Below are 25,303 nucleotides of genomic sequence, written 5' to 3' on the forward strand. Positions count from 1 at the left end.
AAGAATAGTGGGAGCTGTTTTCCTTTCTTTGGCAGTCTCTCATCTTGTTTCTTGACTTCCATACAAATGCTTAGTGCAAGGATTCAAAATCTGGATCTGCAAGCTGCAAAGTACTGATAAACTTACAAAGACATGGATAAAGAAAGGAATCTTGGGCAAGAGTTGTGTCAGTAACTTTTAAAAGGCTTGCATGTTTAAAATAACAAAAAGCTGTACTTTCATTTAAATGTCTGTAAGCATCATAATTCGAAGGGCACCTGATCAGCTGGCTGTGTTCAGCATTTCTGGCAAAAGTTTTGGTCTTTACTTTCTTGCTTTAGGTGTCATGGGCACACTTCAGGCAGTTTACTGAATGAGCTGGGGTTGCTGTTGGAGCTGTCTCTTAGGGCCCATGGAATTGCTGAAGTTTTACATGAAATTATTAAGAAATTATTAGAGAATGCAGGTGTTAGCTGCAAATTATGTCTAGCTGTTAAAAATGTCTAGTTGTAAAATGTAATGCTCTTCCTGCTGATTTTTTTCTATTGCCTGGTGTGTGAGGATTAGGTGTGTGAGATGTCCAGGAACTTATTCTTGGGGGCACCCTGTGCCAGCAAAGAATAGTGGCTAGTTAATCCATTAGTGTAAAATTAGCAGATTAATTCATCCATATTGCTACTCTACTTCCATATGTGTCCGTATTCTAAAAGCAGTCACTTTGGTTATCTTAAAAACAAAACATAAAGCTCTGATTTAGGTTATATTACTGACATCTGGCTGTATGATTTTACAGATCTTTTGTCAGCTCTCTCCTTCTCTTCAGTGTGACAGTATGGGAATAATACTGTCTGACTCTGATATGTATATGTGCTTCACTTGGAAAGCAGATTAGCTGGTGTATGAGTTCTGCAAGAGGATTGTCTTAGAGGTAATTCTGGAAATATACTTCACTCTCAAGGACTTCACTTTTCTGATTGCAGAAGGATGCAGTGATAGGACTTTGTTTTATCTTGGGAAGGTTGTTAAAATATTAGAAAGTCATGTTTTACTGGTGCATTTATCCAAGAACATTGTATCTTGTATTTGCATGGCTTTTGTTCATTCTCTGTACCAAATTTCTGCAAGCAGTGGGAAAAATAATAGAACTGTTGTCCCCGTTGTTCAGGAACAACGGTACAGAATACAAAAACCAAGTTACAGAATGTGCTAACTTGAATAGATCTGTGGCATGCAAAGAGTTTCATTGTTCTTTATAACTACTAGTTGGTACTTATACCTCTTACGTTGAAATACTTTTTAAAATGCTGCTGGTGTACTATGTATTCTAAGCTGGTTACATTGTTTGGTTGTTTAAAAAAAAAAAACCAAACAACAAAAACCCCAACAGAAAACCTGTATTTAGAAATCATAGAAATCGTAGAATCATTTAGGTTGGAAAAGACCTTCAAGATCATCGAGTCCAACCATTAACCATGCCCACTAAACCATGTCCTGATTTGGAGGGAGCAATCTGCCTTGACAGATCCCTAAAATAAATTGTTGTCCTTCATTTTAAAAGCAGGATCACGTAAAGGTGAAAGTGATGAGAAGACCGGTGACCTCAGTGTAATGTGTCTCTCTTTCTGCTGTGACTTATTTAGCAGTACTTTGTAACCTACATTCCAAGACTGCACCTTTTCTGGGGGAGGAATAATTAAGAACAAGGGTATGTCAAAGAACATTTAACCCGGTTACAAATGCAGGATTTAATCAGAGTACACCGTGCTCCCACCCTGCAATTAATCATAACCTTACTTGTGCGGTGAAGATGGGAAGATTCGTGCTTCCATTCCTGAGAATATTCAGATAGTTAAATATGTGGCTGGTGTCACATGCATAACAATATTGAAATTAGGAAACGAGCTACACCTGATTCAGTGTACTTTAAATAATTGGTCATAGAACAAAAAAATGTTCTGAAGATGGACCAAGTGAAGTAAGTTGATAACAAATGATGGAGCATCTTGCCTATGACTGTAAGTTCTCCATATATTTGTTTCTTGTGTACCTCCTTAAAGTATTTGAATTCATAATAAGCAATCTCTTGTTGTGCCCGTGTTTATTGACAAGCATAAAGCATAAATTCTCTGAGGGGTGCAGAGGAGCTTGCAAGTGAAAAGAAGAAGAGCAAAAGCCCAGATTCCCTGAGTAACTTAAAACTGATGAGATTGGCTTTAACTTGAGCATTAGAATTTTAAGCAGCTCGCTATTTGGCAAAAAGCAGATACACAGTGGTCAATTATGTGTACTCCTGGAAGGCTTTCCATCTGCTTTTTAAAACACCACCTTGGCAATAAAAAGAGAGGAAGCACTTGAACATGTGTCGTCTTTCTCAGATGTAAGTACATGGTTCGAATGCTTCACTTCTGTCCGACACCCAAGAGCAGCCAACGTAACCATCCTGACATTCAAATCCAACAGTATGCAACATTTGTTTCCTGTACAGTTTTAATCTTGCTCTTCTCCCTTTCTTATATGTTCACTTCATAATTTTGTTTGGGACAATACAGTTTCTGAGATCTTTTCTAACACAGAGTCTAACAAATACAATACAATACAAATACAATACAGTTGTGGCAGCTTTCAACCCTATTCCTTTTTCTCATTTACTTTTGCTTTTCTTCTTTCTCTTTGCCTTTCATTTTGGGCCCACATGAAATAGCTACTGCTGATTTTTTTAAATAAAAGTGTTTCCGAGTAATAATTCTGTATGCACTGAGCGCTCCTGCATATTTTACTGATGGGATCCGCTTTAATTTCACGTCTGTTGCTATGGAGCTGTGCAGATTTGCTTACTTGACCTGCCAGCACAGGGAGTTATTAAGGACTCGGTCGCCATGGGTACGGGAGGACAGGGCGTGCTTTGCGGGGAGATGAACATCCACATCTCGCCCTCCAGGAGCGAGGATGCCATGTCCGGCTTCAAGCCTGTGCTATCCTCAAAGCTTGCGTCCTAGAGCTGAGCATGGAGGGACGTCACCCTGCGAAGGTTTGGTGTGTTGTAGCAGTCGCTGCAGTGAGGTCTGGAAGATGATGAGCACTGTGAGATCTGGTGGGTGGTGCTGGGCTGGAGGCTGCTGTTGGGGGTTCCATCATTTGTATACCCCAGCCCACCCCTGCATGCTTCGGAATGTTTGGGTCCCTGTGGTGGGTTGACCCTGGCTGGACGCCAGGTGCCCACCAAAGCCGTTCTATCACTCCCCCTCCTCAGCTGGACAGGGGAGAGAAAAATATAACAAAGAGCTTTTGGGTCGAGATAAGGACAGGAGAGATCACTCACCAATTACCGTCACGGGCAAAACAGACTCAGCTTGGGGAAAATTAACTCAATTTATTACAAATCAACCAGAGTAAGATAATGAGAAATAAACCCAAATCTCAGAACACCTTCCCTCCACCCCTCCCTTCTTCCCGGGCACAACTTCACTCCCAGATTCTCCACCACCCCCCGCAGCGGCACAGGGGGACGGGGAATGGGGTTTACGGTCAGTTCATCACACGTTATTTTCTGCCGCTTCATCCTCCTCAGGGGGAGGACTCATCACACTCTTCCCCTGCTCCAGCGTGGGGTCCCACCCACGGGAGACAGTCCTCCATGAACTGCTCCAACGTGGGTCCTTCCCACGGGCTGCAGTTCTTCACGAACTGCTCCAGCATGGGTCCCTTCCATGGGCTGCAGTCCTTCAGGAGCACACTGCTCCAGCGTGGGTCCCCCACGGGGTCACAAGTCCTGCCAGAAAACCTGCTCCGTGGGCTCCTCTCTCCGTGGGTCCGCAGGTCCTGCCAGGAGCCTGCTCCAGCGCGGGGTTCCCACGGGGTCACAGCCTCCTTCGGGAACCCACCTGCTCCAGCGTGGGGTCCTCCCCGGGCTGCAGGTGGATATCTGCTCCACCGTGGACCTCCATGGGCTGCAGGGGGACAGCCTGCCTCACCAGGGTCTTCCTCACAGGCTGCAGGGGAATCTCTGCTCCGGCGCCTGGAGCATCTCCTCCCCCTCCTTCTTCACTGACCTGGGGGTCTGCAGGGTTGTTTCTCTTACATGTTCTCACTCCTCTCTCCGGTGGCTGTTTCTCTCTGTCCCAACTTTTTTTTTTCCCTTCTTAAAAATGTTATCCCAGAGGCGTTACCACTATCGCTGATTGGCTCGGCCTTGGCCGGCAGTGGGTCAGTCTTAGAGCCGGCTGGTATGGGCTCTGTCGGACACAGGGGAAGCTTCCAGCAGCTTCTTACAGAAGCCACCCCTGTAACGCCCCCCCCCCCTCCGCTACCAAAACCTTGCCACACAAAACCAATACAGTCCCTAATGGCAGTTTTGGAATGGTGCCTCCCAGTGGGGTCAACTGGCCCAACGTGGCCAGTAGAACCTGGTGGAGCTCCCCTGTATGGCATAAACCCCTTGGTATTTGAGACCCAGAAGAGGTGAAATTTGAATCCACAGGCCTCCTTAGACAACCTTGAGGAGCTGTGGGCTGCGGACAGGGACTGGTCATCTTTCGCTGGTCCAGTGACTGGTCCCATTGCTCACAGGAGGTGGAACAGCTTTAAGAGGTGAATCTGTCATTTTCTTTCTTCTGGAGGTTACAGGAGCTGTTTTGGAGGTGAGGGAGATGTAAATTCACGGTCTTGAGCCAAGATGGATAGAGCAGAGATGGCCTGTAATTTATCTGACCTCAGTTCCATATCTCTAATGTATTGGAATAGTCTCTGCCTGCACAAGCACACTAAGGTCCTGTTTTGTTTTAAAGGAGATATAACAAATAAAATCAGTGAATCTAATGTGCGGTCTTTCTGACCAAATATATAAGCATTTACTTTAGGATAAGATCAATAGAACCTTGAACACACTGGTTATACTAAGTCTCTGTTGACTAAAAATGGGACCAAGGTTGGCTCGGACATGAGTGTCTGCATTAGAGACATCCACATTTAGTCAGATGAATCCCACCCCAGTCTCCTGTGTTCCTCATCAGGTCTCTGAAAACTCTGCTGCTAGCCCTTATGGAAGCCAAGTACAGTCTCCATCTCATTTATTTCTCTTTCTTTTTTTTTTTTAACAGAAAGTCAGTCTTAGTAATTCAGTTTCAGAAGAAAGTTTGTGTCTAAACATCACACATGGATCTTCAAGTAGGTCTAATTAGATGCCTTTTCCTCTTCTGTTCATCCCTGATAAACTTAGGCACTCTCCGTTTGTCCTGTTTCTGAGGACCACTGCCCAAGGCGCCTAGCATTGCACAGGTTGATTCTCTATCTCATTTCACACCATGAATTCGCAGGCATGAGGTATTTTTAGGACATAAGCTAACTAATTCGCACTAAAGTGAAAAAAAGTGCTCTGTAACTTCTGAGACATAATATTGGAATATAATTGGAATATAAGTATTTTCAGCAAAAGATGCTTAGAAAGTTAGGTAAAAATTACGAGCATAGTGCTATTTTTTTAGTTTGGATTTATATGTATTTTAAATAAATTTGCTTGAATTGATGTGGAAAACATGTTCAAATAGCCAAGTATTTCTTTCAAATGAGAATAAGCAAAGTAGCAGCTACAAAGAGTGTTTCGGCTTTAAAGTGATTCGTATTTTTGAACCCAAACCTACAAGTTCCTGTTAAAGTGGCCTAGAAAAACAATCTTTTAATTCTGTGTCAGAAATTTTATAATCCACCCCCTTCTAAAAAATTATTTTAGATGTTGCTTAGTAGAGACATAGGCATTAGTGGTTGGGCTGTGGCCTCTCAAGACATATGTGTCTTTTTGTTCAGAAGATGCTCAGGCTGCAGCAAGCGCCCGGATGTGACAGCAAAAAATGGAGAATCCAAAAAAAAGCCAGCAAGTTGCAAAGGAGGAACTGGCAAGTAAAAGGTGAAAGCCTGAGTCCCACCTGTCCTAGATAATGACCTGCCCAGCTGTGGGCTGGTGGCACAGGCCACCTGCAATTCAGGGTCTTGGGCACAAATCTTCTGCTGTTAGGTACTTATCTCCTTCCCTACAATGAAAAATAAATAAACAAAAGGCGATCCCTGTTACTTGGTTCAGTAAAGGGAAAAGAAACTTTTATTTATATCTGTCTGTGCCTCTTTTGGAGGATGGACATGAGCACAAAGGAGAAGAGTGCCCTAATACAGGGCTGCTGGGCAGGCTGAAGGGATGCAGGGAGTCTGCTCCCAGGGAAGCTGTTCCACTTCGTTTAATTTAGGATCTGTTTTATTGGGGGTTTGAAGCCAAGTTCCCAGCAGGCACACCATAACTCCTTTCTCTCTCTCTCTGGCCCATTAATTGTCCTGATAGCACTCCAGATGTACAGAAAGTGGGACAGCCACCATTAAAGGGAGGTTCTCGCCTGAGGATGCCTGCAACCTCAAGTTTAGCATTGCACTTGGTCTGTCAGAGAGTCACGGCTCTAACAGCAAATCAGAGGGAGTAGGAGATGTGGATATGGGACTTTTGCAGGGAGCGCCTGGGCTGCTGGACAGGGTGAGACCTGTGCTAGCTCACTCATCTTTTAGCTCCAAATGTCTTTTGATAGAGATGCAGGTCCCCTGGGGATTGTGGGGACGTGCTCCTGCATCTGGAAAAGATGGCTGAGTGCCTGGCATGAGAAGGGCACTGGGGTTTAGAGGTCAGAGTTGAGGAAGGTACAGAGGATGACAGTAGCTGTGATCTTTAGTCAAAAAAAATTTCTTTTTGTATATTCAAGCAGGGTTTTTTTCCTCTTCTCTGCTAATCCAGAGTGGAATATGAGCCAAAAAAAGAGAAACTGATGCTATACACACTGCACACTCTTAAGTATTTGTTTTAAAATGCGTGTGAGGTCAAGCTAGAACATGCTTTGCAATTTGTGTATTTACTGCAGTGAATTTTTTGCTCCTTCTGGCTGTTTTCTGTGGTTTTCAGGCCGCTTCACCTCCACAGAAGGAAATACTGTGCATACAAAAGAGGCCATTATGAATCATCCCTTAGGAGATTTTTTTTTTTGTGCTCTGCTTTCAAATTACAATCTGTATTATTTATGCCAATGTTTAAAATAGCTTTCTGATTCCCCAGTTAAAGTATCCTGAACCTACTCCAGCTACATTTTACTATGCACTACTCCCACCAACCATCAGCTTTTATTTCAAGTCATTCTTCATGAAATAACATGCATCGCAGCCAGAATCCTGTGTTGCTGTTACATGGTTTTCTTTACAGTTTTCCAGCTGTATTCCTCCTCCCCCCGATGATAAACAGTGTTGCCAGTATTCATTTTTATTTTACAATACACAAATTGCATTCCCTTAATCTCCCTTCATAAACAGTGCCCTGTAATCCTGTTATCATTATTGTTGACCTTTTTTGGAATTCCTCCAGGTTATTAATGCCTTTTTAATGAGAATCCTGGGATTTAAACTGTTTTCTGAGCAATGTTTACTCAAGAATTGATAGATTATTTCCTTTTCTATTTTCCTTTACATCCCCTATTTCTTTTTTGACATCTTACTATGTTCCAAGTGGAGCTATGCAAATAACTGATTTGGGGGTTTGCTGCCAAATCAAAACTTTAAAGAAAACCTTTGTTTCAGACTGAACAAAGACAATATTCAGTCTGAAATATTTAGAATTTGGGGGGAGATTTTTTGATGTTTTCACCCCCTTTTTAAAAGAAGAAAGAAATTTGTCAGTTTTCAGAATTAAAGCATCATTTCAAACAGAAAGTAGAAAATTCTGGTTTTCCATTTTCTGGCTATGTTTGAATTCAAATCATAAATAGTTTCAGTGTTCTCTGAACTTTGTTTTTTGGTGTCCAAATTACTACCTAAAAGGTTTTGTTTCATTCAGAGTGATTACTTCAAATACATTTTGGGCAGTATTGAGTGGATATGTCTTTATATTCCTTTTGTTTATATATCTGTATTTATATGTAGGCAGGGAAAGCTAAGGGAATGTCTTTATTTTAGTCATGCAAATCTCATTTACTTGATTTCACTGTAGCATAAAGGCATCGGGTAAGTTGGTGGTTACTGGGCTCAGAAGTGGAAGTTCAACCATGAACAACTAAGCCAGTCTTTGCAGATAACGGTGGCATTTGGAACCCTTGGCCTGTTTAACCAGTGGTATTTTACTTGCTTTTATGTACCTAGATATCTAAATCCTGGTGAAGCTGTGTTTTAGATGCCTTCACTCTGTTTTGGTTCTCACTTGAAGTTATGATTCTGAGCTCAGGAAGAGTCTAGGGGAAAGGAGAAATGCACATCAAGTCCCCGTTCCAATAAAGAAACCACAGTTAAAAATCATAAAATAAAACCCAGCATCCAGAAGAGCAGCTAGACAGAGGTTACCCAACTTAACCCAAAACTTGAGATTGTAGAGCTTAGTTTCTCGGGTGTGTTGGATGCAGGGATTGGGTAGAGTCTCCTGATGGAGGTTGGAGATGTGGGAAATTCAGGCCTGTTTGGATTTCACCCATGTAGCAGGGGGTAATGAAGACTGGCATCCCAAATTGGGGTGGATTGATGGAGGAGCTGGAGGGGGGCATGATAAGCTGAGAGGACGGGAACCCTGTCTCTTCATCCAGTTCTTAGTGCTGGATGGTGTGCATGTTTCTGGTGGTGTGATGGGGAGATGCTGTGCAGCCTCCTCCCACTTCAAAGCTAAATCTGGCCCTGCAAATCCCAGGTGGATCCTTTCTTTCCCCAGTAAAGCAGACAGCTGAAGAGAGCTTTTGTTGGGCTGTTTTTGTGCGGACCCTGATGTATTGGGTGTAATGTGAAACAGCCACCCTGGTCTTTAGACAGGAGCCAGGCACCAAACTGTTCAGCGCTTTTGAAGCTGACCTGCTTCTAGGCATGCCCAGAAACAAGAGTTTCATGCAGCTGAGAAGCTTTGCTGATTGAGACTGACAGGAGGTATTTCCCGAGTGAGGTGGCAGATAGGGAGAGCACCACTTCCAAAATTCCCCTCTGAGAGCTGGGGACCTGGCATCCTTTCATAAATACAGCCTCCAGCCACTGCAAGGTGGACATTGCTTCCCCAAGGGGCTTGAAATATATCGCCTTTAATGTGACGTAACAAAATAGTAAACCTACTTTATAATAGTGTATCTTATATATACCGTCACATAAAATTAATTTAAAGGAAATGAAAATTCTGCCGGGTTTGTTTCATATTTTATTAGTATTACAAGCTTTATCTTGCTTCCACGCTGAGGCACTTCATTACAGGTCTCTGTTCCTCCCTTCTGAAATTCTCCAAGTAACAGGAAGCTGTTTGCTTTTGAAATCTGGGCAGGCTATGACTGTTTGCTAGAGTTGGCAGAATACAGTGTGACCGCAAACCCGCGAGGATTAATAAGCTGAAAAAGCACAGGCTTCTTGTCTGTCATTTGTGCTTCTTAACGATAAGAGTGCTATTGGGGAAAAAAAGCAGCAAATGACAGCAGTCATAACTTGAAATGCATTGCCCTCAGACCTTGGTTTCATTACTGTAAAAAAATATAGTTCAGGCAACGAATCAATATACTGGGTAGGGTTTTACTGTTCTTTTCAATAGATGACACTTGAACTCTACTAATTTTTTATAATCTTTACAATGTGTGCATTACAGTAAATATTTGATTAGCTTATGACAAATTTTGCTTTTCATCCTGGGACAGCAGGATTGTTTAGTTAGTTACCTCCCAGATACATTTCTCGTTCCAGTGTTTTTCTCTTCCCTGTTGAAAATATGTCAAACTGATTTAAAATGTTTTATGCACATCGTTATGAAAACCATATGTCTTATATTAAGAGTGACTGTGCAAAAGCTTTCAGCTGAATCAGGTTTAGCATGCATTTGCATATATGCTGTGAACGCGTGCCTGCACAGTTCATTGCTGTGCACCAGCCAGCCTCTTTCCTCTTTGCACATGGGAACCAGATTTAGGAGATGTGTTGAAGGGGCCTCTGAAAGCCCTTTGTTAAACTTCTGCCACCAACGTGACGGGGGGGCTGGGATGTTTTCCCAGTCTGTGATAGAGTTCGCTCCCTTTCTGTGTCCTACTAAGTCATCCCTGCCAAAGATGACATTTTCCAGCTCCTAAAAATACTTCTGACTAGCCTATGCATTTCCTTTCAAACAGGCCAAATAGCACTGCCAGGTACATAAAGAATCCTGAGGTGACACTACATGCTTATAAAAGATTTTTGTCCATAGGTGGATTTACACATACACTTTATAAAACTGTCAAATGCAAGTTGAGTATCATGTTATACAACTATCTGTATTTTTTGAACCTCCAGTCTCAACGTTTCTATTGAGGTTGTTGTAGCAAAGCAGAATCCTTCCATCTCTGATCCAAAGAGCCTTTTTGTTTGAACAGGAAGATAAGTTCCCCAGACTGTTCCCTTCTGCTCCGTGAACATATGTTCCCCCTGACAAAGGTCATTTCAGGCTGAGAAGAGAAAATTTATGAGAGCCATTTTTAAGGTATTGTTAGAACAGCTCAAACTGCATATAGAAGCACAAAAAATAATTAGGTCAGGGTGACTTCTGTATGAAGAATCTTGCTAAGATACATAAAGCAGAAAAAAAACCCCTAGACTCTTTGTCTGTTCCAGCATCCGCTTGTGGGTGCTCTACAAATCCATGAATTAAAAACAGTTAAGAAAAACACAAACCCAGATCATAGTGATACGCAGAATATACATGATGGCTCTCAGCCAATAGCAGTAATTAGTTTGTAGTTACTGTGTTTTTAGAGAAGAGCTTGATTGATTGTCGTTTCACAGCATACACAAGTCACATTCTGTATTCATTTTGAGACCTGCAGTGCTTATAATTTGCATTAATGTAGTTCAGATTACTACTGAAACTATAATATTTAGATGAGATCAGAAAACTGCTTAATGAGATAAATTTTAATTATTTGATAACAACCCTTCTTCCAAAGTAAGAAGAGTAAGCAAGCAAGATGAGCAAAAATCAAGATAAATAATTAGTTTAGATCACACAACCAGCAGTCTGAATTGAGGGAATCATTTGTAAAATCAAGTTTAGATCCAAACGCAGGGAAGCAGGATCTACATTGCAGTTCTTCCCCAAAGTCTTCTGTCTGGTATTGAGCTGGAAGTCTCCTCACCCAGCAGGTTTAAACAATTTGTGGAGAGTCACACTGAACGTTTTGCTGCACATGCCCTCTGACTGCATCTTTGCCAGTTGCCCAAGTTACCAGCTGTTACTGCACCGGGCAGTCAGCTGAAAGGTGATGATATGGGGCAACACAGCAGAAGAAGTCTTTGAGAAAGGGAAGAAAATAATCCAAATCCTTCTGAAAGCCGGTTTTGCCATAAAAGAAAGTAAGGTCAAGGGACCTGCACAGGAGATCCAGTTTTTAGGAATAAAATGGCAAGATGGATGTTGTCAGATCCCAATGGATGTGATTAACAAAATAGCAGCTATGTCTCCACTGGCTAATAAAAAGGAAACACAGGCCTTCTTAGGTGTCGTGTGGTTTTGGAGAATGCATATTCCAAATTACAGTCTGATTGTAAGCCCTCTCTATCAAGTGACCTGGAAGAAGAATGATTTTAAATGGGGCTGTGAGCAACAACAAGCCTTTGAACAAATTAAACGGGAGATTGTTCATGCAGTAGCCCTTGGACCAGTCCGGACAGGACAAGATGTCAAAAATGTGCTGCAATTAAGCAAGCCAAGCGGTTAAAGCCCCTGTGGTATGGAGGGTGATGGCTGAAATATAAATATGGGGAAGCCTGGCAGATTGACTATATTACACTCCTACAAACTCGCCAAGGCAAGCGCTATGTGCTTACAATGGTGGAAGCAACCACCGGATGGCTGGAAACATATTCTGTACCCCATGCCACTGCCATGTGAGCAATTGCTCACCACCCGCCGACCGACACCCAGATAGTCCCCGAGCGGCAATTCCCCGCCTCCACTTCCCAGTTCCTATACTGGATGTGACGTCACACGGTATGGAATACACCGTTGGCCAGTTTGGGTCAGCTGCCCTGGCTGTGTCCTGTGCCAACTTCTTGTGCCCCTCCAGCTTTCTCGCTGGCTGGGCATGAGAAGCTGAAAAATCCTTGACTTTAGACTAAACACTACTTAGCAACAACTGAAAACATCAGTGTGTTATCAACATTCTTCTCATACTGAACTCAAAACATAGCACTGTACCAGCTACTAGGAAGACAATCAACTCTATCCCAGCTGAAACCAGGACAGTATCCACCCCTTATTCTATACCATTGACATCACGCTCAGTTCCCATACCTTTAGTTATATTAGTTACATCCTGATCAATCCCTTTGAGACATATGAACAATGAGATATATATATATATATATACACACACACAGAGATATCATTCCTTTAGTTTATGGGTTATGTTCATAAAATGTTTGTTGAGTTCATTTAGTTTCCGACTCTGGGCTCTATCTGTCGTACCAGTCTTTCTGGGCAGGAGGGATGGTGCAAAGTCCTCTCAGTCAGTAGAGCAGAATTGGGCTTCAGTGCGGTGTGACGAGCAGGTGACATTTGATGCAGCAGGAGGATGGTGTGCACCGTTGGATTGTTGCATGCTGGAGTCAGTTCTGGTTCTATCACTACTGATCTGTCTGATGAGCAAGCACTGGCAAGCAGTTGGGTGGGTGTCCACCCAAGAGTGGGGAGTGGTGGCTTCATTGGCCAGTGCAGTGGATAGGGGAGGTGATGACTGCTGGTACCCTCAGGATTGATGATGCCAGGCATTGCTGTGCCCAGCTTCTCGCCATCGTTCTGGGAGCACAACTCACAAAACTGAGCTTGATGACTAAACTGCACATAAAATCAGAGGGGATGGTTATGTACTAAAATCCAAGATTCACAGCAGAGAGCATGCCAGGCAGGAACGCACCTCCACCAGTCCACAGGAGATGCCAGAGAGGAGTGCTGTCTCCCAGACTTAGCCACCTACTTGTAGTCCTGAGTGTGTGCCTCGGATTCACTCTGAACCCCCATACTGGAGCTAGACCATCTCTGTGAGTGCAGACAACCAGCATGTTTCATTCCTTTGACATACAGCCAGTGCTAGTGCTAATACCCTGTTTTGTGTCACAGCTGAGCAGTTTGAGCTCGGGGAAAAGATCTGAGTTCAGTGTCCTCCTTAGACTAGAGGAGTTCAAATCCACACTTCTCATAAGAGTTCCTGAACCACTGCAACCTACTGGGCATCCTCAGCTTCCTCCACTGACTCTGGACCTCATGGCAGTGGAGAGTGTGAGACATGGGCAGAGGTAGAGCATGTGGGAGCAGCTTCTGTCACCCAAAGAACAGAGCAGTCCACACGGAGGAGAGTTCTGTGTTCTGCTCCTTGCTCCCGGGATTATATCTGCCTTTATCCAGTTACTGTTTGGTGTGAAATACAATAGTAAGTCCAAGAGCCTCACCTACAGTAATAGTAAGTCAAATAAGTAATAAGTCAAAGGCCAGGGACTGGAACCAAAACCCTCTGTCAGCTATGGGCTTGACACTGTGAATTGAGTACGTTTCCCACTAGGAGACTTTGCCTTCAAAATGGGTCATTTTTAAGGGTGTTACCTGAAGAAAAGCCTGAAATGTTAATGCAAGACTTCAACATTTCTTTGCAGCTTCTTTTTCGTATGTTTGTCAGTGCATGTGAGCAGTGTGGTTTTCTTTCCTAGATTGCTTGTGGTGTACAAAAACAATCTTGCAGGAACAACCCCATATTAAATAGAAAAGAAGCAGCATTAGTGTTTCCTGGAAATATACTGCTTATGCTGTTAAAGATTGGAACTAGAGATTTAGCTGTAAGTTAAAGATTTCAAGATAAATGAAATCAAATCTCTTAAAAATACAGGTCCTTTCAATAGTGGGCATTGCAAATAAATTCTCTCTACTTTTCCAGCTGCTTCTAATGACTTTGCTGGAATTTTTTATGCAGTCAGGCCATATCTCTTCCCCTGGGGTCTCTAAATAAAGCTACCTACAGAGACAGTGTGCCACTTATCCCTCTAGTTGCTGCACCAGAGTGGTGAACATATATGCATATTTTGGTCTCTTTGCTGTATAACAGGATGCTTTTGAAGGCAAGGAAGCTCAGCAAATTTAAGGGCTTTACATTCTGAGGACAAGCTGTCTCTGTCAGCACTGTTTTATTTACAGCTCTCTTTCACTGGGTGACTATATGCAAAACCTAGCATCAAGACTGATATATATATATATATATATAAAGAGGTCATGTTCATGGAGTCAGAAGATAGGTAAGCTCTGTGGTTTTTATACTTTGGCAGCTATGAAACAGTGGTGCAGTTGCAAACAGGAAGGACTTGCACAAAAAGACTAAATTTTAATAAGCTCATGTGTATCCTGAGTTTCGGGAATCCAGTTCTGCTGCTCAGCTGTCAAATGTTCCTGTCACAGATATCACTTGAACTTTTTCCTCTTTACCATATTTTAATCTTACTATTTAGATAGCAAATGGACAATAAAATGCACAGAAGAAAGTTTGAGCTTTATTCTTATAGAAGGAGAAAGATTGAACTGCTGAAGTGCAAGCAAAATTTTAATATGAAGGCCAGAAGACCATACAACAAGGTATCCAACCATCTGTAATGGCTAGAAATAGCAGACTGGGATGCCATACTCCAGGTGTGCATGTGGGGTTATTGTGTGACTCTGTAAGAAATGTATATACTGTCTCTATATGCATACATACATACCTGACGTGGTATTTCTGTGCTTGCATACTGTCGCAGTAGGCCAACTATACGTAATCTGTTGTACCTGTAAAAACTGTGAATGCAATATGTGATATGCCGGCTGTACTGTGTCTTTATCCTTGCACTATGGCTGAGGCAGTGAAGAGAGCAGAGTTCGAGGTGGGGCTTTTCTATACCCAAATTGTGGGCGCAATGGCTGCACTGCATGAGTGGGATAAACATGCACCGGTGCCAGCTGGAGGCGTACCTGCCCTTGCACAGGCAGCTCTTTCTCCCTCTCCTCAATCCTGCCCCGAAGTTTGTACTTGCATCACATGATGCAGGATGGGAAAATTTGCCCTGAGTCATTAGTGGGAGGTTGCCTAGTCGATAGCAGTGCTGCGGCAGAACGGCGTTAGCCCCCTGAGCAGTGGTCCCCAACCACACATCTGACAGACAGTCACCACCTTCTCTGGCTTTGCCTCTGCTGGGTTGTGCCTGCCAGCGCTGCCTGCGCTCCTCATTGTGGACAGTACGGCACGCAGTCGTGGGGTTGCAGGCTCCCTTCTCCTCCCCTCCGTGTCAGCTGGAGCTAGGTGACTGTCACGGTGCTGTCAGGGCAGCACAAAGGCTAAAAGGCAGCACAAAGCACAATGCTGTCTGCAGCACACTCTTAGCTTGGCGCTCTTGCCCATCGAGCAGTAAAGAGCAGGGATGGTGCTAGATGCTGCACTATTTCACTCCAGCTTCTCAGATACCCGTTCCAGGCAAGGAGCAATCCTGGAAAATGTTACAGGACTTTGTTGGCCGTCCTTGTGTTTTTCTTCCCATTGCACAGAGCAGTACACAGCTCCACTCCCATGGCGTGGGTGTGCTGCTGCTTGGAGGCGGAGGGAGGCTGGAGCAATGGGCTTCCCAGCATCGCATGCCATACGTGCAGCACGAGCATTTCCATCACAGCATATTTGCGAGTTGGCTCGCCTGCCGGCAGGCTGTTAGTGCTGTGGCACTGAGTGGCTGCAGCATGGAAGGATATGTATGAATGAATTTCAAATGAGATACTGCTGAAGTCAGCAGCTCAATGTGCAGCATCTTTTACCAGAAAGGGTAGGTGAGACAGTCCTCTTAACAAGGAAGTCTCTGATCAGGGCAAAAGAAGTGTTATAGCCACTTAGGACAAAAGAATATGTGTTGTGGTTTAACTCCAGCCAGCAACTAAGCACATATGTTTTTGAGAAATGTCAACCTCTTTCATGGTTAACGCTGAATCGGCGGGCTGTTCTGGGGCTTACATGTGTGAGTTTTTGCAGTCACATTGTCACAGCAACAAACATAGTCAACAGGCGTCCTTAGGGAGTTGTCAGCCTGGGGAATGGCATTCGGAGAGATGAGAGGCTCCTGCCCACATTGCTGCTAGGCAAGGAGTTTCATCTCTTTGTTAAGACATTTGTAAGATAGAAGTCACACTTACCCAGGAGAATATGTTGCAATCAATATTATATGGATAGATGCCATGTTGTTTTGCTTAGAGATGTCTACCAAATGGAAGAAAATATTTTTCAAAGTCTCCTAGTAACATCGCTGCTGAGCTCTGCTAAATGCAAAGCTGGCTTGAACATCACTAACACACTTGGAACCATTACTAGCAGTGACCCCTTTAATTTATAAAATGTTCTCAAAGATCCTATAAATAGCGCATGCCTAATTTTAAACATAAGTAGTCTCCTGTGCTCAGTGGTAAGCTTGTGTGTAGCTGTTATCAGAATTGGGGCCAGAAAGGTTACTTCATGCTTCGCAGACATAGTTCTTGGTCTCAGATGCAGTTCAGTCTTTCAGGAAGCTCAGCCGTCGAGGTGGTTGCGTCTTCAGGTTCTGCTGACTCTTACCGGCAGTGCCTAGCTTGGCAGCCCTTCCCAGCGCTGCGCTCCAAGCCAGGCGGGTCAGGGAGAGACGATTATTAAGCTTTGCTTCCTTGAAATGCTTTCGATAGCAAGATCTGATTATGATGTGGTCTACTTAACGAGAGATGAGCCTCAGCTAGGGCTCCTGCTCTCTGTGCCTCAGCCAGGACTCGGCTTTGGGAAGCTGCTGGTGTCTTGCAAGGGCAGGAATGTTTCGGGGGCCCGAACACTGGAGGTATGACATCCGTGCAACGCGTTTACCTATTTGGGTCTTGTTTGGAAAAGTAGATTTGGGAGTAGTGTGGTACCGAGGCAGTATTTGGAGTCTACTTTAGTCTTACAGATGGGAATGTTTTGTTTATCAGGAAAACTCTCTTGCAGCTTTGGACATCATGTCCCACAGTCATTTTGCTTCCCCACGGAGAGGGTCACTGACATCTACATCTGTACACATGATATAAATATTCTGTGAAACAAAGTGACTTTGCTGCTCTCCCTCCCTCCCCTTGCAAACTTGCACGCAGTTCTGATCTGGTTACAGCTCTGGTGACTGGGGTCTGATTATCAGGGGTGTTGTACAGGGTATGGAGTTGGTTAGAGGTGATAAAGCTGGGTCCCTGGGATAACCCTTTTGAAGAGCTAAGCTTTGCATTTGAGCACTTTGAAATTGGGCTGAGGAATAGGCTGGGCTGGGCTGAACCAGAGGCACAGAGAAAGAGGTGCTGGTCTCAGACCTGGTGTGGTTGTGAAAGTATTGGGTTAAATCCGAACACGCCTGACCCTAAGACCGGTTGCTAAGAGTTGCCGGATGGTAAGGATGGTTGCTGGATGTCTCATCCTCTTTAAGGCTGTGAAGACAGGCTCTGACAAGGCCTTTTCCCAGTCCCAGGTATTCAGGGGTGCAAGATGTGCCCATCCCCATCAGCTCTGCGAAGGATTTAAGAGGGAATAAGCACTTGAAGGTTTATCTGCCCCGGCAGGGATGATGGTAGCTGCAGCTGCATCTCCCCCTCGTGGAAAAGATAGCAAAAATGGGATTTGTGGTAAGTCTGCAGCTGCTGGCCAGGGGTGTCTGTGTGTGGGACGGCACCCAGAAGTTCTCAGGTGAGAGAAGCTCCCCCTGATCGGCTGCTTAAAGGATGTTGGAAAGTTATTTCCACCCCTCAGATAAAGTCATCAACCATTATTGTGGCTCTGCAGCATAGGACCTGGATATGGCTTGGGACATTTGCCATTTGAGTGACAGACTGAAAAAAATCCTAACTTTAGGGTGGTTTTCTTGCCATGATAAGACTTTCTTAGTACACCTACCTAGTACTGGCCCTAGCAAAATGAGAGCAGTTTTCCTTTTATATGCCAGAGCTTGGGAAATAAAAGCTGTTATCGATAGAAAGTCAGTAATCAGATAGATGGCTTAGCACCCAAGAAGCACTTGAGAGCCACACATAATTATTGGATTATTTTAAGGCTATTAGAACTGCCTTACTATGCTTCAGTGCCACATGAAAACCTGCATACATGTGTACATAGATATATGCATATACCCTGTTAGCCTGTACACATTTATACATATATACATATATGTGTATATCATCTCAGAAACCAAAACAGAAGCAGCTGTCCTCCCAGCAAGTAGTATTTTTGTATGATTTAAAGCAAGAGAAATCTCCAGTTACAGTTGTGGGCTCCTAATCACTGTGCTTCTGAAGGAGCCTCCTGAGCAGCCTCATTCATCTATTGATGGTTGTGAGAAAGCAAACAGGTTGTCAAAACGAATGTTCCTAGCCGAGTCCTAAAATGGCTTCTGTAGCCTAAGGGTTTTGTGTCCAAATGTTTTTTCTGCTCTTGTTGAAGTGCCAGTTCTGAAGAAATGTTGAAAATCTGGAAAAAATCCAGCGCTTGTCCTCAGGGATGTTTGAAAATTTATGCAACTTCTGACATTCACACAGGACGGACAAAGGAAGGATGCTTGTGATTCATTGTTATTTTGAAAACAGTCTTTGAGTTATAATTTCCATCATGTTTTCACTCTTCCCTTTTCCTTTCCAGGGAGTGAAGCTGATTTTAGCTCTTCAAGCAGCACAGGCAGTATTTCAGCGCCTGAAGTCCATATGTCTGCTGCTGGAAGCAAAAGATCTTCTTTTTCTCGCAAGTAAGCAAAGCAATTTTTCCTGAATATTGCAAGTGTTGCTAGTGCAAAGATAGACTGCTGTGTAAGGTCTTGCAGTTAATACATACAATACCAGTATTGTGAGTTTTAAAACATTTTGGGTAACACTGTTCTCTCAGGCAGCACTTACACTGATGAGAACTGTGATATGAGAAAGAAAAAAAAATGCTGTATTTGGAGCACAAAAATTGTCAATACGCCAGATCAGCTGACTGGTATTTTTTTGTTGTTTATTCATGACAAGTATGGGAGATGCAATCAGGTAAGACAGAAAAGGCATTGGCTGGAGTGGAGGAGGAAACAACTGAGTGTGTGTTAGTTAACAGCAGTACTTCTAGACAGTTAACCGTACCCTTTTGGTCTTATCACTTCGTTTTCTCTCTGTATTAAATTATCAGCTCGGCATATACCTTTCCAGATCCTGACCTTATTTTTTGTAGGAAGAAGTACACAGTATTGCCTTTGACGCTTTTATCTTAAACACCCTTGCCTAGCCTTTATATAACTAAAACTATATGCAAATAAAAAAAAAAATCATCATAGTCATCTATCTAAATGAACCTTTCATGAAAGATTTCTGTACGACTTCTCCCTATCATGTGTGAAGTGAAGATCAAGACAGCTTGCGAATTCAGGGGCGTTGGGATGGAGCAGCGCGCGTTGTGCTCTGCCCACACAATCCCTGCTGGTTACATTTTTTGGAGTAGGAGGAAGGAATTCAAGTTGACAGGACTGGTTGTGGAAGAGCTGGCAGGCAGACTGGGACCAGCAGCGGGATACCTGTATGCTGAAGTCACACAGACATCTCCAAGGTCGCAGTGTGCCCCAGAGTACGGAGATCAGCAGAATGATGCTTAATGAGTGGTTTCCTATCTGTGTTGTGAGACTGTTAGAAAAATAAACATTACTTAAGCACTCTCTAGATTAAATCTAGCAAGTAAAGGTACTGGCTGTGGGGAAAGAATAGTACTAAGTATAATATGAATCCCTAAAATCACCTTACTTTCAGTAAGATTATGTATCGTTTAATATAATATTGTGCATTTAAAACATAACTTTAAATTAGAGCATACTGACCTACTTTATTGGACAGAAGTCCTCTGTAATAAGGCTCCTTCAAATGCATTGCTATGTTATGCACAGCCTGTGCAAGTTCTGCCTTACACTAGAGTTGATACTGTACTGTACAAAGCGGAAGGAGATGTCTCCTTTGCAATATGTTCTTTTTTAACTGTTTGACTTAACTCACTATGAAACATTTCAATGTTGTCACAAACCACAGTCCTGTACTTCATTGTAAAATGATTATAAAATCACCGAAACCGCAGCAGTGTGATGAAGGTTTGCAGCAGCCACTCAACCATCTGTTCCTTATAAACTGTTCCATTTTCAGAGAAGGGAGGAAACCAAGTCAGACAATTTTAAGAAGAGATTTTGCTTCATAATTCTGTGGTATTTAAATTTTTATGTTCAAGCTTTCTCTTCTGCTGGCTGGATTTGCCTTTTTCCGTATTTTTTTCAAACTTGCCCTTTCATTACAGTTTAGAAGAACAACTTCCATGCGAGGATGAAGGTAGCAGCATAGTAGTAGTGCAGGAAGGCAAAAGAACTGAGCGAGCAAGGAACGCACCTTGAGAAGCTGTCCTCGGAGCGCCCCAGCCCTTTGGCCGCTGTCGGGCAGTGCAGATATGAATTGCTTTCAAGCACACACAGTTGACAGTTTGTTTAATAAGAAGTGGGAAGAGAAAAGTAGATATGTATGAGGGAAACTGGAAAGAAGAAAGAAAAGGCTGTGCTTTCCTTTGTCTATTTTAATGGTATTTCAGCCTGCTCTCAGTGGGGTTCAAACTATATCTAAGCGAATGAATAGCTGACAATGACAGCTGCAGCACCCAGTATGCCAAAGGCAGAAAAGAACAGTGGCTCAAACAAAATCTGTTTTCACTGCACGCTGTGATCCCTCAGGCTGCTTGCTGAGGAGCATGAAAGCAGTATTACAGCAAACCTCCAGGGCTGGGCATCTCTCCGCAGGCCCGGCCGGGGAAAGCCGAAACGTGGTTCTTTTGGCACCAGTCCAGGCTGCAGTCCTCTCATTACTTAAAGGAGTCAGAGGTTCAGGGAATGTGGATGATCTGATGGAGTCACTGGGAACCGTGCTGTCCACAGAGAAGTGTCAAAATGGTCGAGGTTTCCCTAGATCACGCAATTCAGACTGAGAGCCCCAGGCAGTGAAAGAATGTGCAGTGGCTGATGACTTCAGGACTTTCTTACTTCCTGGCCACTCACAGTTATCTGTCTGGTTTAGGGTTTAGACAACTTTGTGTGTAAAATAAGATGCATAATGGGTTGCGTGATGAGGATAATCCAATATGCTTTAACCGTTTTTGTTCCCCTCCAGTCGTGGCCCTTATGGTCGGAATAATGGATCCTTATCCTACAAGTCCGGAGCCAGCCCACCTGCTTCCCGTGAAAAGGACCCGTTGTCAACACTGTGCAAAAACCAGCTGAGTCCTGCTAGCATCCATCAGAGTTACAGGGCTTCTTCAGCCAGCAGCAGCAACTCAGGCTCATACAAAGGAAGCGACAGCAGCCCAGTGATGAGGCAAGTCTTTATTTCGGCATCCTGGTGTTCAGCGCACTGACTTACCTTCTCTGCACTGTAACGTAGGATCAGCTGTCTGGGTTGCCGAGCGGGTCACCTGGCTCCTCAGCATTGGTGTGACTCCTCATGTTGGTGGCTTGACAGTCAACAGAGTGCTCCATCCCGTGTAAAAGCTTTATTGTTTCAGCACTGTAAAATTCAAGGTTACTTTTAGTGAAAGCCCTTTGTAGTTGGTTTTCACTCCAAGGCAGGCTCCTTCATGTGGTTTCATGCCATCAATTCTCATGTGGATTTACTGGTTCTTTTGTATAAGGGTCTTTTTGCTTTGGAGAGAGTTGGGTGGGGTAGTATATAAAACATTATACACTTGAGCAAAAATTCACCCTACCCAGCCTTAGGCACCTCCCTGTGCAGTTTCCTGTACAGAAAAGAAAAGAGATACCTGCCAGAGCATGTGACACATATTGCAGAGAAGAAATTGCCACCACGCTGCTGCTGTTTCCCTCTCTCTCTCTCTCTCAGGCAATTCCGCAGCCAAGCGTGTCACATATACACCTAAAGCTAGATAGGATGAGTCTAGGTTTCAGGCTGCTCAGCTTCATAACTCACATATGGAGCTGAACTCGGTCCGTACACGACCTCACCTGGCCATGTCTACAGCTGTGTGCCCTCGCCAGTGGCCTGGCTGCCTGCTCTGGGGCACGCCACCTATTTCGAGTGAGGGGATGGCTAGGTATTTGAAAGTTAAATGTCTCATTTGATGTAATGGCACCTAAACTAAGTACAGTAAATAGTAAATTTTGCACTATAGCCACAAATCAGCCGTTTCCTCAAGTACTTTGATTTGCCAGAGGGAGTCACTTGTGCAGACACTGAGGACCCCCATGTGAGTCAAGTGTAGACTCAGCTTTGTATCAGTCAATGGGATGTTTTTCTTTTTGCTAGGACTGAAGAACTGTAGGAGTGATGTTATGTGATTTTTTCTTTTTTTTTCTTTTCAGGCGATCAGGGAGATACAATTCTTGTGGTGATAATCACAGCATTAAGCCACAAAATCCAGAGCAGTATTTGACTCCTCTGCAGCAGAAAGAAGTTACAGTACGGCATTTGAAAACAAAGCTGAAGGAATCTGAGACCAAACTTAAGGAAAGGTATATTTCACTACAGAAATCAGTTAGAAAGATTTATTCAGGAGCATTTAGTGGTGGGAATCCTGAATATTTTTAGTCATTTCTTGACCACATAAATTGTTCATTAAGAAATTTGAAATATGATCAGTCTGATTAGGTTGTTTTCAGGTATTTCAGGTTTCATAGCATAGTCCGTGAATACATACCATGCAGTTTAGTTATGAATATGGCTGTCTCTTTTCCCTTTTTTGAACTTTCCCAGTAGAATATTTTTAAAGGATAATTTTTTACCAGTCTGATTTAGCACTGAGACCTTGTATACATAAAACAGTTTCTATCTGCCAGCATGTATTACCTTAGTCTCCTGTTCTACCTCACCCAGTGAAATATGACTGCAAATGTCCCCCTTCTCCCCTAATGAAAGAAAAGCTCTTACACAAACCAGTGTGCCCACTTGTGTTTTTGTCGCTTAGATATTGAATTTTTCACAATAGCCCTTTGTATGGATGCTGAGCAAAGAAGCGTCAATGTGTGTTACACAGCAACAGATGTCATCTCTTTTACTGAGACCACGCTCTGAGAGCTGGCTCTCCAGCACGCTTAACCCAAGCGGGCACAAAGGGGTGTCTGAACGGAGCCCCAACGCAGAGTCCCAGGGACCCCGTGCTCCAGCTTGGAATAGCCCGACCTCTGCATCTGCGAGGGCTGGATCTCACGTAGGGGCTCCCTCTCCCCACTTGCTTGCAAGTCAAGGCAGCAGCCTCTGCCTCCACGCTGGGCAAAGCAAGCCGGGTGCCTGCAGCCCCGAGCCGACCTGCTCTCTGAGGCCAGTGTTGGCTCTGGCTGTTCCCGACGAGCTGCTGGCAGGCACGGGGGATGCGTCCAGGCAGCTGTTTCTCTTTTCCTCCAGGGCGAGGCGGTAGGTGAGACGTTAAGCGCTGTACTGGTTGGACCTAGCCTAGAGGTCACCACTTGCGCCTTAAATGGCCAGGATCATGGCATAGCCCACAAGGCTGCTGGCTGTGCGGCGAGGTCGGTGACTCCAGTTAGCCATCAGCCCGCGTGTCTTGGCAGCCGGCTCACACCCTGCCAGCTCTCTCAGAGGTGGCAGCAAATGGTGCACGGAGCAATTTGCTTCCGTCTCAGGACATCTGGCAGCAGAGCCATCCTGTGTGGTAGAGCCTCACATTGACTCTTTAACTGACCAGTCAGCGGAAGTGTTACAACATTTTTATTTTGCTACAGGGAGACAGAAATAGAAGAGCTCAAAGCTCAGCTGGGACGGATGAGGGAAGACTGGATTGAAGAAGAGTGTAACCGTGTGGAGGCAGAGCTGGCCTTAAAGGAAGCAAGAAGCGAAATTAAACAACTCAAGCAGGTTATTGAAACCATGAAAAACAGCTTGGCTGAGAAGGACAAAAAAATTCAGAAATACTTCGTAGACATAAACATTCAAAACAAAAAACTGGAATCTTTGCTGCAGAGCATGGAGCTGGCTCAGAACAGCTCTGTGAGGGATGAGCAGAGCCTGGAGTACACAAGTGACTCAGAGGGGAAGCCGTTAGCGTTGTGTGCCACAACGCCAGACAGCCTCATCACAGAGGACCGAGTTTTGGAGGAGGTGGCAGATAGTGGGCTGCTTCTTAATGAGGACACAGCTAATGGGACTGATTCATCGGAAGAGAGTTTGACCACCACAACCTCTGAGTTGAGTGATCTAGCTCCCTCCAGTTCTGCTGTGAATAAAGAGATGCTTGAAAATAGTCTGGATGAAAAACTAACTTCTTCCCAAGAGGAGGAGGAAAGCAGCAACATGATGGTGGAACAGGCTGTCCAGACTGACGTGGTGCCATATAGCCTAGATGTGGAGCAGCTCATTCAAAACATCTTCAGAGCTCAAGATGCCTGTCCTCTAAGCCCACCTTCTTCACTGAAGGAATTGGGTGAATTTTCTCTTGGAAGCTTCAGTGATTCTGGTATCATAGTGGACTTAACTCCAAGTGATCCAAACTCTGCCATCCTTTTGTCTCCTATGGAGTCTCCATGCAGGAAGGTGGAGCACAGAGTTAATGAAAACCGTTTCATGAAAGAACTTGATTTTACAGAACCTCATGATGATGAAGCCTTTGGGTACGTCAATACTTTCTCTCAGACAGGAATAAAGAGGAGATACTGGAGCAGCAGCCTCCTCAGAGATGTTCTGGCTGTAGCAGCCCCTGTTGTACCAACTATCATGTGGGTTTTCAGTACTCAGAGAGGAGGAACAGATCCCGTTTACAACATTGGGGCATTGCTTCGTGGTTGCTGCCTGGTGGCCCTGCACTCTTTACGCCGTACACCCTTCAATATCAAAACCTAAAGTCCACTCTGTCCCTGGGCACCAACTGGCTGAAGCAGAGAGAAAGAAAGATGAGATAGATCATTAAGAGTTATTGTATATTCTGGCAGAGTCCATCATTTTGCTTTTGGCTATTTGATTTGCACTATAAATAGGTTCGAAAACATGTTCCTTGTTTCAAAATAAAAAAGCTGAACCCTGTAGTTCCACAAGATGTTTTTAACTGGTGTTTTTAACAGTACCGCTGCCTGCAGAAATAGTCCTCCTGCTCCCAGGCACTGTCCCCTTCCCCTGTGCTGGAGTCTTTCTGGTGCCAGTGCATCTGCACAGTGAAAATGACCAGGGAAATCAAGAATTACAGTTAGTGCTCTTTCGTGTTCTGGGTTAGCATTAAGCTCAGTCACTTTCCCTGGCTGGTTCACTGGTCAAGTGCTTTGCAGAGTGGCTCAAGGGTAGCACGAGATGCACATG

General features: G+C 44.0%; 1 protein-coding gene across 1 annotated transcript in view; it reads left to right on the forward strand.

The window, feature by feature from the left end:
• Window positions 1-25,022, forward strand: part of SYBU (syntabulin (syntaxin-interacting)) — a 44,131-nt gene extending 19,109 nt beyond the window's left edge. Inside the window, exons 5-8 of the mRNA XM_010577128.1 lie at window positions 18,642-18,744; window positions 21,161-21,364; window positions 22,366-22,515; window positions 23,740-25,022. Coding sequence (XP_010575430.1) covers window positions 18,642-18,744; window positions 21,161-21,364; window positions 22,366-22,515; window positions 23,740-24,853 — 1,571 coding nt within the window. The 3' untranslated portion in view covers window positions 24,854-25,022. The remainder of the gene's footprint in view (window positions 1-18,641; window positions 18,745-21,160; window positions 21,365-22,365; window positions 22,516-23,739) is intronic.
• The last annotated feature ends 281 nt before the right edge of the window (window positions 25,023-25,303 follow it).

The sequence above is a fragment of the Haliaeetus leucocephalus genome, unplaced genomic scaffold, assembly GCF_000737465.1.
Source record: "Haliaeetus leucocephalus isolate CR32 unplaced genomic scaffold, Haliaeetus_leucocephalus-4.0 Scaffold555, whole genome shotgun sequence".
In the NCBI taxonomy this organism is placed as follows: Eukaryota; Metazoa; Chordata; class Aves; order Accipitriformes; family Accipitridae; genus Haliaeetus; species Haliaeetus leucocephalus.